This window comes from Anomaloglossus baeobatrachus, chromosome 2 (genome assembly GCF_048569485.1).
Source record: "Anomaloglossus baeobatrachus isolate aAnoBae1 chromosome 2, aAnoBae1.hap1, whole genome shotgun sequence".
NCBI lineage: Eukaryota > Metazoa > Chordata > Amphibia > Anura > Aromobatidae > Anomaloglossus > Anomaloglossus baeobatrachus.
This window is the reverse complement of record NC_134354.1, coordinates 48,112,652-48,130,549: the sequence shown is the minus strand read 5'-3', so window position 1 is coordinate 48,130,549 and position 17,898 is coordinate 48,112,652. Positions and strand designations below refer to the sequence as shown.

The 17,898-nt window shown below is 43.6% G+C and overlaps 1 protein-coding gene across 3 annotated transcripts in view; it reads right to left on the bottom strand.

Annotated features, from left to right (window-relative positions):
- Window positions 1-17,898, bottom strand: part of EVA1C (eva-1 homolog C) — a 147,866-nt gene that overhangs the window by 31,436 nt on the left and 98,532 nt on the right. For all 3 annotated transcript variants that reach the window (XM_075335042.1, XM_075335044.1, XM_075335045.1), the window contains exons 2-4: window positions 13,357-13,562; window positions 9,423-9,546; window positions 965-1,117 (exon numbers count right to left, since the gene is read on the bottom strand). In XM_075335042.1, the coding sequence (XP_075191157.1) occupies window positions 965-1,117; window positions 9,423-9,546; window positions 13,357-13,562 (483 nt within the window). The remainder of the gene's footprint in view (window positions 1-964; window positions 1,118-9,422; window positions 9,547-13,356; window positions 13,563-17,898) is intronic.

Below are 17,898 nucleotides of genomic sequence, written 5' to 3'. Positions count from 1 at the left end.
GACATACTGGTCTCAGGGTTCCACCGCATCCCCTTCCTATCCCTATGATGCGTACTATCTTACTAACGACAAACTTTTTAGTGACTGAAGAAGTTTGTGAACATTAAAGATGTAGTTAGCCATTACTTTTACATTGATGGCCTATCCTTAAGATTGATGACCTATTTTTGATTGGATCCGACACCCAGGACCCCTGCCGATCAGCTGTTCTCGGCGGCGGTAGGAGGCAGCTTAGTTACAGACCTGCCCTGTCGTCTGATAGCGGCCACAGCCGGGTACTACACATCCGCCTCCTATTGATTTGATTGATGTACAGCACCCGGCTGCAACCGGTATCAGTAGACTGAGCAACTCCGGAACTGAGCATTTCCGGCTGCCTGCTCCTGCCACAAGCACAGAAAACAGCTGATCAGCAGGGGTGCGGGATGTTGGACCCCGGCTGATCAGACATTGATGACCTATCTTAAGGATACTCATACACAATCAATGTTAAGGTATTGGACAACGTCTTTTAATAGAACCCGCATGCAGTAATGAGATAAGTTCCTGGGAAGTGAGGTTGATGTCACTTTCTCCGAAAAAGATACATTACAAAATTTCCTTCTAATTAACGCAAAATTATAATGATATAGTAGGCTTGTCTATGGATGCGAAAGAAACAAAAAAGTGTGAATATCTCCCAATCGGAGGTTTCTGCATAATTTTTTCCCCACTAATTATTTCACGTTTCTAAAGGTATGACTACCATTTCTTCAAAAACAGTGCCACACCTGTCCACAGGTTGTGTGTGGAAATGCAGCTCATCCCCATTCACAATACCAGACAACCCATGGATAAGTGTAGATGATTTTCGGGACATGGACAGTTATGAATTCTTATTCTGTACGGCCCCTTTAAGTTTATTCTCTGATACGCCTGATTCATTTTAGCCATATGTTCTTACATCATATCCATATATACGAACCATATGGGGTCCCTCGGTCCAAGTCGGTGGTACAAGGGTTCTTTTCATCAGCAAGTCTGCCGTAGACGGCAGAGTAGATGTTGAGTAACCTGGGCTCTCTGCAGTGAAGCTTCAGCTCGCGGTTTTCACACACAGAAGTCGATTTGTATTCAGCTAAAAACAGAAACGTAAACTAAATAAACAGTCTGTACAAGCGTGAACGTTCTGCATCCACCGACCGTACGGCACGGCAGACGGAAGGCTCACAATGGCTTTCTCCCAAGATACAAGACATCTGCACAAACTTTATTGGAGACTGGATCTCTGATTATGAAACCAGTCAGCGCTCCACAACCTGCAACCCAGTTACCTCCTTCCCATCCAATCGACACAAATCCTTTAGACATTACATACATTTCTAAAAATGTAAAGAGCTTGTACTGGTTTGATACACATCAAGGAAAACAGTACCATCCGTCATGATGAGGCTACTCTTAAAGCCATAAAAAATGGTGCCCTCACCGGTGGTAAATCCTCAACTACGCACCTGTGGTAGATGTTTTACAGTGATTGAGAATTTTTAACTTTTTCTTTTTGTTAGATGGAACATTGGACTAGAAAGAACCAAACAAAATTTAAAAAAATGATATCAAAGCACAGGATTATGGCATAGCAAGACCCGAGACTGGAGAAGTCAATCACAGTAGTGTCTCCCCCCATGTTCTTCTGCTATCAGGATACACGTTAGTCACCCCTGTATGATAAATACTGTATTTTTTGGTTTATAAGACACACTGGATTATAAAACGCAACCCAAATTTGGAGAAAGAAAAAAAATAAAAATTGGGTCTGCCTTACAATTGGGTGGTCTCTTACCGGGGGGATGGCAGCAGTGGTGGAGCAGGGTCACAGGAGATAGGGGCGGAGGTGGAGTACCTACGATGCTGTGAGGTATGCAACTTCCAGAAACTTTCAGTGGTGCGGGTTTCAAAGAAATGGCTTCCGGAGTCGACGCATGCGCAGAATGAGCTATCGGCTCAATGACAAGCAGAGATCTCATCTGCACACCTCTGAACACCATTTTCCTTAAGTTCGCTGCTGGGAGATCAATGGGCCAGAGGCGGCGCATGCGCAAATGAGATCTTGAGCCAAGAGCGCCATCAGCGCATGTGCTGACTCTGGGTGCCATTATTTGAATCCCGTTGACATTTTCTGGATGCCCCTGCCTTACTGCCCACCCCCAGCACAGCCCACCGCACCGGCCCCAGCACAGGCAGCCGCACAGGCCCAGCACAGCGCCTGCCTTCTGCAACCCCTCTACACCACCACCCGGTAAGGTGCACTCAGATTCTAAGACATACCCCTCATTTAATCCAAAAAATATGGTACTTATTTTTTCACTTCAAGTGCAAAGCTTTTACCATAAGTTAACATACTACAACATATTTTATATATCATACATGCAGGCAATCTCCTTATCCATAATTACCACATCTACGATATATGATCGGACTTCTAGTGGCTAAATTAGGAGTGCTGAAGGATTCAGCATTTATGGTGTCTTAAGTAATTTTTTCTTCTGGTCTTTTGTTTTGCGCTGTCAAATTTTGCTCCAAATTGATCAAAATTGTGCACAATGTTGGATGAATTTGATGCAAATACAAAGATTAGAGATGAGCGGACCTGTGGATGATCGGTTTCGCCAGGTTCATCCAAACTGTAGATAAAGTTCAGTTCGGGACCCAAACTTGACCCGAACCTCATTGGAAGTCAATGATTGGGCAGTTCGGCTTTCCAACCACATACAGGCAATTATATACAGATCACTTCAGGAGGCGGGAGAGCAGGATTTGTTTATTTTTGGACACACTGCATCCAAAAACGTTGTTGTTACCCCCAGTGAGATCCATTCAGAGACTGAAAGCGGCTTGCACTGGGCTGAGCACCGAGCGTACCCGAGCACCGCGATGCTCGATAGAGTGGTTAGCAGTAGAGATGAGCGTGGAAGTTCTGTTCAGTAGGTTCCGCCGGACTTTAGATAAAGTTTGGTTTTGGACCCAGATTTGACCTGAACACCAATGGAGGTCACTAATTGGACAGTTCGGGTCTCTGCCACATGCAGCCAGCCAGAAACAGATCACTTCCAGGGGCAGGTAGGTGGGGTTTTTACATTTTTTTTTGTACACACTACATCCACTAACTCTGCTGTTACCCCCAGTGTGAGCCCATCAAACACTGCAAGCGGCTCACACTGGGCTGAGCACCGAGCCTACCTGAACACAGCGATGCTCGCATGAGTGGTTTGTATACGTAAAGCGCCCGAACTCCAAACCCGAACTATGCTTTTTTTGTAAAGTCTGTTTTCAGGCCGAATACCAAACTTCGGGCTAGCTCATCTCTAGTTTGCATACGAACAGCACCCACACTCCGAACTCGGACACAGAGGTTTTTTTTTTTAAAACACAGAGTTCGGTGCGAACCCCGAATTTTACAGTTCGGGTTTGCTCATCTCTAATTTTCTGGCTTTTGCTATTTTTAACACCTTTGTTAGGTAAAATGTCCTACGAACCTTTTACAAAGCTTTAAAGTAGTGTGCTCATCTTGTGTGTTCTGGAGAACCCCTTACGCATCCAGCCGGTTATCATCTTGCCATGGGGTTGTGCTCTACTGAATGATTGACCCAAAATCTATAGAATCAAACCTTATATTACCTCTTCTCCCATTCCAGCAGTCACAGACAATGTCGTGGCCAATGGAAGGGGAAGTAAGAATAAATTTGCACCAACTCTACTCATACCCCATGTATCCAGTGCATTGTATCAGTGTTCCAAGTAGCACATTGTTTGAGTCATTTCGGCTACTATGAGTACGGACCTGTAAATCTAATATGCTGCCCTTACATAATAATGCATATTGAGCTGACACACCTGATTTACTAAAAAATACATCTTGCTTCATGATTTTGTACATTATGAAATCCAATGTATCTATTGGTTTTACATAGAACTGAAGGTAAGCCTACTGCATTTCAATATATTGTCACAACTCACATGACAAGAAGGGAGGGGTGATTGGACAGGGGTCCCCTGCACTTACCCTCAAGCTAGGGGGGTAACCTAGGCTTACCCTTAACCCAAAGGTACGCTTGAAGGTAGTGAGGTCTGAGCCCCCAGAATCTCCCTATATCCTGGCCCTGATGACAATAAACAATAGACCGGGAGTAACCACAACACTCAGACACCATAAACCAACAGCTGGGTAAACACACGGCGGGGTGAACTGGAAAAGAAAAAGGAAAGGGGAAAGTAACAACACCAGATAACTGAAGCAGCTAAAGGAATGTACCTGTCCACCTCCGGGCCTAGCTCCAGAATGATGCTGAATAACCAGCACCCCCTGCTGGAAGCAGAGAGTTTTTATCCAGGCCGGAAGTGGACATCAGCAGGAACAGCTGAGTTGCATTGAGGAGTCTGCTGCTACAGCAGAAAACTGACATTAACCCTTCTTGTGCCTAAATAAATAAACACGTTTAGGCTATGTGCGCACTAGAAAGTGCCTTTTTCCTAAGAAAAAAATGGACCCTCTGAAAGAATCCCGCACTCGCGGTAAATACCGCGGTAAAACCGCACCCGAGTTTTTGCCGCGATTTGCTGCAGATTTTCTGCAAGTTGGTCCCCGTGGTTTTTACCATTATCTATGGCAAAAACCGCAGGTACCTGCGGAAAATAAGTGACATGCTCATTAATTCCGCAGCTGAAAATCTGAGGGTAAATCCGTGGGTATAAAAAAACGCAGTGTGCGCACAGTAATTTTTCAAACCCATAGGATTTGCTGGGAAATGACTGCAGCAATGTTAGACACATTTTCTGCAGCAAATCCGCGGCAAAATCCACGGTAAATCCGCAGCGTGCGCACAGGGCCTTAATGTGTAAAATATAAGATGGTATGAGAGAGAACCCAAACCTGAGCCAATCACAAAGCTCAACAACAGATGACCGTGACACATATACGACCACATTTGCATCAAAATCATTATTAGAGTCTTAATTAAAATATTCTACCGTTTTGTGTATGCAGCTCCTATGTAGACTTATGTTGTCTCCATAGTTACACAACACAAACAGCTATGTCTCCCCCAGCCTGTCCTTCTTGCTTATTTGCATAGAGTAAAATATGACTATACGGTCTGTTTGCAGTCTTTGTATTCGGCACTAATGCATAACAATGCAGTATATCTGCAGGGCAGCTGTGTACACAAAACGAGTCTTTTGAGGGTTTTTATCAATGCAATTTTTGTAAATTTTTCGGCAAATTTTGCCTTTTGCCCAATAGATCTGAGCTAGTGCAGACAAGAGAGATGGTGTAACATTATCAGGTGGTACAGAAGCGACTGTAATGTCCCGGAAGCATCGGACGCAGGAAACAAGTCGCTGGTCGATTGCCAGGGACAGTTTTTGAAAAAGAAAAATCTCTTTCTACTGTTGTAAAATAAGCCTCTTCCACACTGGCAGAGAGCGCACACTTGTTTAATAGGATTATTCCCTCCATTCAAGCAGAAAACAAAGTCCTTTTCTATGTACTGTAATCAGCACAGTAAGTTGGAAAACATCTCGAGTATAGATGTAGCCGTACAGGGCAGACGCTGGCTAATAGTTCAGTGCCTGACATAGGAAAATACACAGAGAGACAGAAATGTGCCTTCAGAGGGGAAAAGTAAGCTGGAAGGAGCAAAAAGGGGCCCGAGTGGAGAAAAGCAACATTATTTACAAAGGATTACTTTCTAAAATCTCAAAAATCAATTTATAGGTAAGTATAATAGGAGTATTATTTAGGCATTGTAAGGCGGTATTATTCAGGAACTGTATTGTAAAACTGAATGGCAATATTATGTGCACAATCCACGGAAGAGTCATGCAGGTAATCTAATTTCAATGCTGTATAGGGCTATTATATAAATATGGTATAATGGTATTATTTATGCAATGTCTGGCAGTATTATTTTACATATGTAATTTCTGAAATTGTAAGAAACACTTGCAATATGATGCTGTTGTTGGCTCGTTGCCTGGTTCATGGGAGGAGTGAGAGGTTTTAAATCAAAGGGTTGTCCAATTATTAAACATTATGCTTATCTTTTGGATCACAACGATAGATGTCCTGAGATGGAATAAAAATTACAGAAGGGTATAGTAAGCTGGTTGACTGTAGGTGTTACAATGAGGTTTTCAAAGCACTGCAGACTGTCATGGCGGTGTCAGGATCTGTGGAGACTACAGATTCTGGCACTCTGCCTGCTAACTTCTCTGATGACTGTGTTCAGCGCAGGCAGACACAGGTATCAACCCACAGACTGGTATTTCATAGGCAGGCTACCAATAGTTAATTTCTGCTAGGCTGCTTGTTAGTCTTCTTTAATCACATGCTGTGGGGGAGCCAGACACATTCGCTCTCCTCCTATATATGCTGGCTGGACCCTTCCTTTAATGCCAGCTATAGTTTATCTATACTGGTCTGGTGAGGTGCTGTGATCCAGCCTTTCTTGTAGTTGTTTTACTTTATTGCTGTGAGTGGTGGTGGTGGTAACCCTTGTTGTCCTTTTGTTGCTGCCTTTCTTCTCTTGCTTTTCTCTTTAGTCTCTTACTGTTTGTTCCTGTGAGTTTTTTTGCTTTTCCTTTTGTTGCTGCCATCCTTCTTTTGCTTTTCTCTTTAGTTTCTTAATATTTTTTTCCGTGAGTTTGCAGCATGTCTGAGTTTTGTTTTTCCCTGTGTGTCTTTGGCTTCTTTCACACGTCCGTAAAAAAACACACACATATTGCACGGACGTGTAAAACGTGTGTATGGCCCTCTGTGTGCCGTAATTTTGGCACATGAGTGTTCTCCGTGTGCTGTCTGTGATAACACACGGAGAAGAGGAACTTTATGGTCACCTGTCCCTGGCGCTGCTGTCCATGGTGCTGATGTCTTCCGGTCTGCGGTCTCCAGTCCTGCTGACTCCCTGCTGCTGTTACTTTCGGGTCGGCGGTGCAGTGAATATGCGATGAACATAATGAGTGGGGGTCGGAAGCAAGTGACAGCAGCACCAAAGACAGCAGCGGTGGAGACAAGAGAGTATAGAAAATAATTTTATTTCACAGATATGTGGTTTTCTCTGCTATGTGTCACACTGATGCCACACGGATCCCATCAGTGTGAAGTCTGTGCGATTCATGTGACATCCGTGATGGTGGAGAAAAACAGACATGTTTACGTGTGGAGCACATGGACACACGTATGCTCCATACGGACACACGGTCCATGGGAAAACACACATGTGCACAAACCCATTGATTTTAATGGGTCTACGTGTGTAAGTGTCTCCGGTAATGGTGTAAAAATGGACCTCACACTACCGGAGACACGTATGTGTGAAGGAGGCCTTTATCTGAGTTACCATCTCACTCCTGACCCTTCCTTCCCTGGGGGGTGGGAGGGGGAACAGATTAGTTCTGTTCAGGAGAACAGTAAGGCACAGAAGTACGGCATCTCCACCATCAGGGTAACCCAGAGATTAGGGATAGTCAACGGTCCCCTAGAAAAATGGACAGTATAGGAGCCCCTGTCCCTTGGCAGTAGGTTATTGTCTTTTATTAGTTGTTTTAAGGACAGGAGAGCATCTATTTACAGCGGTGCAGCAAGTGCAGTGGTTGCATATGCACCAAGGCCCTCAAGTCTAAGGGGGTCCCAATGGACCCTTTGGCGCATTTAAGACCAATACTATTAAAAACCCCTTAGAGTTGGGAAACCTGTTGGAGATTTTGCATTGGGGCCCACAAGTTACATCACTGGCTATCGGGAGTGGAGAGGTGACATTGACACCCAAGAAACCGAACCTTGATGGTTGATGACTGCCAGGTTTCCATTGGCTTTTTTTGTGCTTTAATGGTGCGAACATTCTGACACTCAATGGAATGGAGTTTGTGAGTGATGAAAGAAGCCAGCCCAATTCATGACAAAGACACAGAAACCATGTTAAAACCCAATTGGCCCAATAATTCATTGTATTTTTCAGTTTAGTATTCCCATAGCAGTTCTGCTTTTCGTTATTGCCCTATACATTGTGACTGGTGTGCAACTCTTTATCCTATTGTATAGTTATGTTTTTCAGTCTTGCACCTTGTTCACACCATTGGTGTTGCAGATATACAGTCTTTAATTAGTATGCACTTTTTGTCTGAGAACCCTGCCCCACCCACAGCCATTTGTTTCACTTCACATATATAGCTTGGTCCTTTGCTTCACATACAGAGCAAGTTTTTTAACTGCAGGTGAGGTTACACATAGGTTAGGGACCATAAAAATAGAGATTACCTTGGCGTTGGTTTTGGGGCTCTTTTGCATTGATCAATACAATGGATAAACATCTCTTATATTCCTATTATTCATAGCAGTTATGCATATTCCATTTTCATGTTTTTCACTTTTTCAGATAGTTCATTGTATTTTTCAGTCTAGTGTTCCCTTAGCAGTTTTGCTTTTTATCATTCCCATATACATTGTGACTTGTGTGCAACTCTTTATCCTATTGTACAATTCATGTCAAAGACACAGAAACCATGTTAAAACCCAATTGGCCCAATAATTTTGGCTACAGGGCAATAATGGCTGCGATACGTCACGTAGACAAAGATCACTGTATGCAACTGCTACATGGGAGCTGTCATGGTTCGCCTCCCTGTCCACAAGGCTAGGGGGCGGAGCCTTCTCTCGGGCCTCACTTCCAGACCCGGGATGCCTTAAAAGCTGACATTTCCAGTGAACCAGCGCCGGCTATAAGCTTAGCACTGCTTTGCCTGTGATTGCTGGTCCTGTGAGTGATATCCTGATCTGTCTGTTCCTGTGCTCCCATGCCCTTGTCTGTGTTCCATCCCCTGGTCGTCCCTCCTGTCCTCTGTCCCCTCTCCTATTTCCCCACTCGGTTGCTTCCTCCAGTACTGACCTTGGCCTGACTTTGACTCCGCTTCTGCACGTTCCTCCGGTCCTGCTTCTGTCCGTACTGTGTTTGACCCAGCCTGCCTGACTATTCCTTGCATGTCCTGCAGCTCTGCTTTTCAGCTGTGCTGTGAGGTAGTGTATGAGAACGCTGTGTATTCACTTCCTGGTTCTCATTGCTCTGTGTAGTGTCTTCTGCTGCAGAGCTCTGGCTCCCCCTGGTGGCAGCATTCCAGGAGCATAGTGCAAGTGAATACTATGACCATAACAAACAAATTGCAAAGGATATAACTGGTTCCGAACTTTTTATAACTTTCTTGTTATGGTACCTTGTGGGTCACATTGCCACCCCATTCACCTGCATTCTGCTGCAATTGTAGCAATTATGTACTTTTGGCACTGGATAGATGGGAACAAAGCTATAACCAAATCGGCATCAATATTCTACTATCTGCCCTTAAGGTTTCATGTCAAGAGAACAATATAATCTAATAATATAAAATGCACTCACTAGGTTTGCACTTATACGAAACCAAAAGATACTTAGTAATTCCCGGACATGGGTCTATCCCAAAAACACGACTATTCACAAGGAGCTGGCAGGATCTCAGATTCTGGCATTCGTCCAGGACTTTCTAAAAGGAAACATAAAATCCTTGTGAATATGTATCACCCGATAACAATGTATACAGTATACGTCCAAACAATGGTCTGATCTCACATGGCTCTATACCTAGCGGACATGTGTAATCACTTCATCTTATGTCGTGCTGTGTGACCATGAGTATTACATCAAGTGGTTAAAAGGAAGGAAACTCCATCCCCTGTAACTTTCCCGTCTTACGTCTTATCTACAAACTTAGTCATGGTAAGTGTTTCTTATCTACATATGAAAAGACAATATATGAAACAATATCCGTTCCATTAAAAGCAAAAAGCGGCATAAATCTTTAACAATCTGCAGGTTCTTTTTGAAACTTTTCCTGGGAATAATCATCTAAAATGTTTTTAGAAAAATCTGATTAATAAAGCAGGTGAAGTCATTCTATAATACAGGGGTCTCAAGCTCGGCTGGGTATATGGGCTGCACATAGAAAAAAAAATATTTGGGGGGGGGGGCCATTCTTTGCAGGACAAAGTGACATTTTTAGTAATACCATATAATTTTTTCTATACACCATAGGATCACTTAATTTTTCACATTTTTTTTTTTATTTTTTAAAAGCCATTCATCGTATGGGTTATGGTACACTTTTATAGCTTGAATCGTTACGGATGTGGCGATAACATGTACTTTTTTGTTCATTTTAATTGATATATAAAAAAAGCAGTAATATTGTTTTACAATTAACAACATATAGTAATTTTGGCCATCATCTTGTGGTAATATTCACATGGGGACCTCATCTTGTAGTAATGTCCCCATTCTTGTCCCCATCCTGTAGTAATTTGCCCCATCCCGGTCCCCTTCTTGTAGTAATGTTCCCATCCTAGTCCCCTTCTTGTAGTAATGTGCCCCATCCAGGTTCCCTTCTTGTAGTAATGTGCCCATCCTCGTCCCCTTCTTGTAGTAATGTGCCCATCCTCGGCCCCTTCTTATAGTAATATTCCCCATCCAGGTCTCCTTCTTGTAGTAATGTTCCCATCCTAGTCCCCTTCTTGTAGTAATGTGCCCCATCCAGGTTCCCTTCTTGTAGTAATGTGCCCATCCTCGTCCCCTTCTTGTAGTAATGTGCCCATCCTCGGCCCCTTCTTATAGTAATATTCCCCATCCAGGTCTCCTTCTTGTAGTAATGTGCCCATCCTGGTCCTTTTCTTGTAGTAATGTGCCCATCCTGGTCCTCTTCTTGTAGTAATGTGCCCCATAATGGTCCCCTTCTTGCAGTAATGTCCCCATCCAAGTCCCTTCTTGTAGTAATGTCCCATCCAAGTCCCTTCTTGTAGTAATGTGCCACATCATAGTCCCCTTCTTGTAGTAATGGCCTCATCCTGGTCCCCTTCTCGTAGTAATACCTCCATCCTGGTCCCCTTCTTGCAGTAATGTTCCCATCCTGGTCCCCTTCTTGCAGTAATGTTCCCATCATGGTCCCCATCTTATAGTAATGTCTCTACTTATAGTAATTCCTCTTATATGCCATTTTTCATATGCACATAAAAAAAAGATTCTTATCTGTCTTCCATTCCCTTGGTGTCCTGCTATCTGCTTCTTGCAGCCTACAGGCCCGTGGATCCTGTGATATGATTGCAGCCGCTGCCCGCAGTAGTCAGCGCTTTATTCCATTTGATTGAACTGCTGGCGCTGCTTAGGCTGCTTTCACACCTCCGGTTTCTGCAATGCGGCACACTCCGGCACTTTGCAGGAAAATCGCAACCGTTTTTTTTTTGCTGCCGGTTGCGATTTTCCTGCATAGACTTTAATTAGTGCCGCATTGTGCCGCATGGCCTTGCGTTCCGTCCGGTTTTTGCCGCATGCGGCAGAGTTAGCCGATGCAGCGGCCGCATGGAACGTTACCTGGCACGTTTTTTCGTGCGGCAAAAAAATCCGCATCGCGCCGCATTCGGCAGATGCGGCGCATTTTTCAATGCATGCCTATGGCGGCCGGATGTGGCGCGATGCGGCAATAACCGCATCCGGCTGCCGCATGCGGTTTTTGCCACTGCGCATGCTCAGTAGCATGCCGCAAGCGGCAAAGACCGGACTGGCCGCAAAGGAAAAACTTATGCAAAGGATGCGGTGTGTTCACCGCATCCATTGCATAGCTTGCACAGCCGGATTGAGCCGCAGAGCTCAAGCCGGATGTGTGAAAGCAGCCTTAGAGCTCTCTACAGCCCTAAACCAATGGCAGCCGCCGGCCAGAGTCCAGAGCTTGATGTCATATTACTATGTCAGCAACTGGCCTATGATTGCAGAACTATACTTAAGGCAGCTCTGCGCGGCCCCAGCAGTTCGTTCAAATGAAATAAAGCGCTGACTGCTGTGGCACCGGCCACAATCGTCACAGGGTTCACGGATCTGCGAACCGCAAGAAGCATGAGTTTGAGACCCCTGCTATAATGGATCCTTCTTAATAAATGGGAACAGTAAAAATAAATAGAACTTGAACTTTTGTTGCTACTTGGATCTCACAACATTTAGCGTGATAATAGTCTGACTAATGCCTGGTAACCAAAGATGATTTGGCGGTATTATTGGTTATATTGGTGCATGTTTAAGAGTTGGATACTGTTGTTCTTTGACTGAAAAAGTGAGTTGACTTCTGTCACTACCTGCAAGTTTCTTTCTTGGATTAAGGGTTTAGAGTACATATTTTTTTGCTATTAGGTTTGATTAAAAATGTTGCACTCTTTAGCTTTACAGGTTCTTTGCTGCTCAGCACAAGCAACTTTGATGTGGTCTGTGGTCAAAAATCAGCTTAGAGGAGATCAGAATAAGGGCTCATTCAGATGTCAGTTATTTTATCATAGAAAAACAGTCTGTGTTTCAACAGTGGCATCAAAGTTTTATCTGTTTGGTCAGAGTTTGATCAACTTTTCTCGGCTGGGAAAAAAAAGTTTCTCCAGATTTTCCTATCAAAGTCCATGAAAACCCCGAAAAAGTCTGATTTTTGTTCACAGATCCATAGACTTCCATTGATGAGATTGATCCGACTCTCAGATCAACATCAGGCAATTCTTCATGCCGTTGTGTGGACTGCCCAGTCTGAGGAAAAATTCAGATGTGAACAACAAGGCAAACTGTACAAAATCTTTAATGAAGCCCAACTGTAACAATGATTTTTAGCCCTCTGTCCACTGACTAAACATAATTGATTGCATCTGAGCTGTCCAGGCTCTGAGCCCAGTGCCTAGCTCCTCAAAAACTTCCTCCTCTGAGAAACCTGGTCTGCTGCCAAAGATATGTGTGGGGTGTCTTTTACTATCACAACCTCTCAGGCCAACCATTAAAGGGGTTCTCCAAGAATGTGATGAAATGGCCCCGTCATGTAATTCAAACGGCAACCTGTCCTGAAGAAATACTGCTCCTGGGACCTGTGTTGCAACTGTCAGAGGAGCATGACCAAAAAAACACATACCTGACTGAGCTTCTGGAGCAGGGCTGTGACATGGGAAGAAATAAATGTCGCCCCCACTGATTAGCTGAAAATTGCTCCAAGTGGGGTTGGGATGATGCAATGTAAGGGATGGAACACAGCAGCCCCACACATTACTGTTTTGATTTGAGCTAATTGGTGGGGTGCTGGGTGTCTGACTCCCACTGATCTCATATTAATAATGGATAGGTGATTAATATTTCAATCCTGGACAACCCTTTTAATTAGGCAAAGCACATATGGGTACAGTGGGAAACCCCTCTTTTATGCCCCATTACAATACATCAGGCTCCGCTTCAGATGTTACACCAAAAGCCATCATATGGGGACGTATTCGTCACTACTGACACTCACCTGAAGTGCGGTTTGTGCGAGGCACTTGTGGTGAGGGCTAGGCATGGTTTCTGGTGATAATGAGGCACACGTTGGAGGGATATGTGATGGACGCCCATAAAATGCTGACTGGATGCTGATGGTGGAATGACGAGGACACTGGAGCGTCAGATGTTCCCCGTCACAGGCAGATACAGTGTGATTCTGCAGCAGTCTTGTCAGATACCCTGAGATAAAGAAATGGAGAAAGTTACCAAATCAGTCATAAAGATATTTGCAAGTAGACCTCAACCATCTACACTGTAATTATTATTGTAAGGGTCCCTATGATACTTTCCATTCAGTTCTTTGTCTTTCACATCAGTCAATAAAGAAGTTGTTCACTACTCAAACAAACCCCAATTAAAAAAATAACACCTATACACACCTCCTATGCGGGTGCCATTCCAGCATTGTCAGCACAGGCTCTCCTGGGGATCGCATGACATATAATGTCATGCCATCCCTTTGGCCAATTCACTCTCCCCTCCTTCGGATAAATCAAACATCTCTTATGAGAGAGCAGCCAGGGCTGAATTATATGTACAGGAGCATCTGGTTTCCCTATATCCCAGACACATGAATATTAGAGTAAATTTCAATGGAACCATTAACCGCTCAATATGTTTTTTTGAAAAAGGAAGAACAGAGTTGTTGTCTGACAAATTATAAACCGTAGATGTTGCCATTTGTCAAATTTGAGGAGTGAGATGTTGTTATATGGGCAAAATATTGCATCTAAGCTAATGCCCTCCAGAGGGTTGTAAGTTAATCTGCTAGTCTGTCTGATCCTTTACACCTGGGTAATATGCATTCCATATCTTACCTCTATCCTTTTGTCTTTATGTTGAAATACCAGTCTCATTACATCTAAAATACATAGTGCCCACCATATTTCAGTAGTTTACCAGCTAATAAGAAAAGCATCATTCTGAAGGCAGTAACAGTGGTATAATTCATGGGCAGCCCATGAGGAAGCTGATCAGTGCGGCGAAACATTAGCTGATAGCAGTTACAGTACAGTGCTGTGTTATATCTTACTTAGGACACTGTTATGTTTGCTCAGTCTGGTCCCACTACAGATTCTCCTCAAGTGACACAGGATGTTGGGAGGCATTTCCAGATACATACCGTAGCTTTATAGATTTACTTTTTTATTTGCTTTTCTTGTATTTGATCTTTCCCAGGATGCAAACTCAGGTCAGAAACACTACCGGCAAGCCACAGGCTGCACTGTTATGTTTAGGATAATTCTCTCCGCCTAAAAATCTAAATTATATTTTTCTTCTTTTCAGGTATATTGCATTAAACCATAAAGATAAATCTCTCTATACCAGTACATTATGAATAAAAAAATACCAACAAGTAAAAGTCAATGACAATAAAATAATACCGAAAAGTAAACGTCAATGACAATAAAAAAATACCGAAAAGGAATGACAATACTCATATTTTTGCTATCCCCATATTTTTTATATGTATGCCGTATTACCGTGTGTATATATATATATATATATATAATATATATATATATATATTTTTTTCTATTTTACTTTACTTTTACTTTTTTATATATATATATATATATATATATATATATATATGTCGTGCCCTGGGAAGGGGGTAATCGGTCCTGGGCGGATGCAAATGGGGATGTCACTCTGGTGGCTGTTGCCTGGTACCATGTCCTGGGGCTTCTTTTATAAAAGGGGAATATTTACAGGGGAGATAAGAGTTAATGTCATGTGACGCCACCTGCGGGTTGCTGTTAAGGATAGAGAACCGCCGATGCTACATGTGGGTACTCCCAGAGCTGGTGGTGATTGCAGCAATGGTGTTAGGCCTTCCGCAGGTAAGGCTGTGCCTGGGAGACGATGAGGGATAATAGGAGACCATACCAAGTTGTCTTTAACAGTCTCTACTCACTTGGACCCAGGGATTGCTGGTTCAGGTCCCATGGAGTATCAGTGCCAATGTAGTGACCCAGGTTGCTCCATACTCGGCACTCTCTGTTGGTTGGGTCCCCGTAGCGTGGAGCGTTTGGGGCCCGACTGTCCCTTTTGGGGTACAGTCTCCTTCTCAGTACGGCGGGCAGTGCAGACCCTGTGGGGAGGTGTCCGAACCCTGATCCTAGTTTACTGCTGATGTGCCCGAATTACTTGGTTCGGTGAAGTCTGTGAAGGTGTCCTCACAGGGCAGGTATTTATCAAGCCGTGTAGAACTGGTGCCTGATCTAGGGCCCTGTGCCCCGTGCGTGCTCCGGTCCCAGCGGTATCTCTGGTACCCGACCTGGCAACCTCTCTCCTGTGCCCCCGGGTCACCGCTGCACAATCCCAGCTCAGGCATGTCCGCACACCTCTCTGTGTGCCACACTTCTCTAGACTCTCTACTGACTGCGGACCCCTCCCACTAGACTGGCTAATCCCAGGGACTCGTTCCTTTCCATGGCGACCATCCCCTTACATGGTTAACTAGGATTTTAGTTGTGCTCTGGTGGTATCGGCACTGGTACTCCAGGTCTTAGAGGGTAGGTCCTGCATCCCCAAGAGGATGCAGTTCCTTGTAGTGCCCTGAGTGTCTCAGGGGTGCTACATATATATAATATATAATACTGTATGTATATATATATATATATATATATATATATATATATATATATATATAAAAATATAAAAATTATTATTTTATGTTTTTTAAAAAGGGGTAATGTTAAGAGGATAGTTGGTCTTTTCTTCTTTTGTCATAACAGCAGAGCAATGGGAGGAGGGTCCCTGAACTTGGTATTTTTGTGGCCAAAGGCCAATTTGTGGAAGGTTCTGGACCCCTCTAGTGGACTTCTGATATGTTGGCGGGTAGAGGAATTCCCACGCTAGGCTCAGATGGGCCGCAGGATGGGGACATGTGTTAAAATAAAGCCAGGTTGGATAAATGGTGCCTCTGAGCTGGTGCTTGAACGGCTAGAGTTAAAAGATCAGCCTGGCTAGATTTTGAGTGGACTACTAAACCACTGGCAGGTTAGGAGCTTTGAGGACCATCCTCTGGGTTTCTGTAGTTTACATGTTTTTACATTCTAATAGATAAATTAGATCCATATCAGTGTGCAGCCTGGTCATTTCTCATTTTTCTGTTTAATGACAATACCCATTGACATGCATTAGCACGGTATTTTATATATGTGTGTCTATACAGTCAGGGCCAGAAATATTTGGACAGTGACACAATTTTCGCGAGTTGGGCTCTGCCTGCCACCACATTGGATTTGAAATGAAATCTCTACAACAGAATTCAAGTGCAGATTGTAACGTTTAATTTGAAGGTTTGAACAAAAATATCTGATAGAAATTGTAGGAATTGTACACATTTCTTTACAAACACTCCACATTTTAGGAGGTCAAAAGTAATTGGACAAATAAACCAAACCCAAACAAAATATTTTTATTTTCAATATTTTGTTGCGAATCCTTTGGAGGCAATCACTGCCTTAAGTCTGGAACCCATGGACATCACCAAATGCTGGGTTTCCTCCTTCTTAATGCTTTGCCAGGCCTTTACAGCCGCAGCCTTCAGGTCTTGCTTGTTTGTGGGTCTTTCCATCTTAAGTCTGGATTTCAGCAAGTGAAATGCATGCTCAATTGGGTTAAGATCTGGTGATTGACTTGGCCATTGCAGAATGTTCCACTTTTTTGCACTCATGAACTCCCGGGTAGCTTTGGCTGTATGCTTGGGGTCATTGTCCATCTGTACTATGAAGCACCGTCCGATCAACTTTGCGGCATTTGGCTGAATCTAGGCTGAAAGTATATCCCGGTACACTTCAGAATTCATCCGGCTACTCTTGTCTGCTGTTATGTCATCAATAAACACAAGTGACCCAGTGCCATTGAAAGCCATGCATGCCCATGCCATCACGTTCCCTCCACCATGTTTTACAGAGGATGTGGTGTGCCTTGGATCATGTGCCGTTCCCTTTCTTCTCCAAACTTTTTTCTTCCCATCATTCTGGTACAGGTTGATCTTGGTCTCATCTGTCCATAGAATACTTTTCCAGAACTGAGCTGGCTTCATGAGGTGTTTTTCAGCAAATTTAACTCTGGCCTTTCTATTTTTGGAATTGATGAATGGTTTGCATCTAGATGTGAACCCTTTGTATTTACTTTCATGGAGTCTTCTCTTTACTGTTGACTTAGAGACAGATACACCTACTTCACTGAGAGTGTTCTGGACTTCAGTTGATGTTGTGAACGGGTTCTTCTTCACCAAAGAAAGTATGCGGCGATCATCCACCACTGTTGTCATCCGTGGACGCCAAGGCCTTTTTGAGTTCCCAAGCTCACCAGTCAATTCCTTTTTTCTCAGAATGTACCCGACTGTTGATTTTGCTACTCCAAGCATGTCTGCTATCTCTCTGATGGATTTTTTCTTTTTTTTTCAGCCTCAGGATGTTCTGCTTCACCTCAATTGAGAGTTCCTTAGACCGCATGTTGTCTGGTCACAGCAACAGCTTCCAAATGCAAAACCACACAC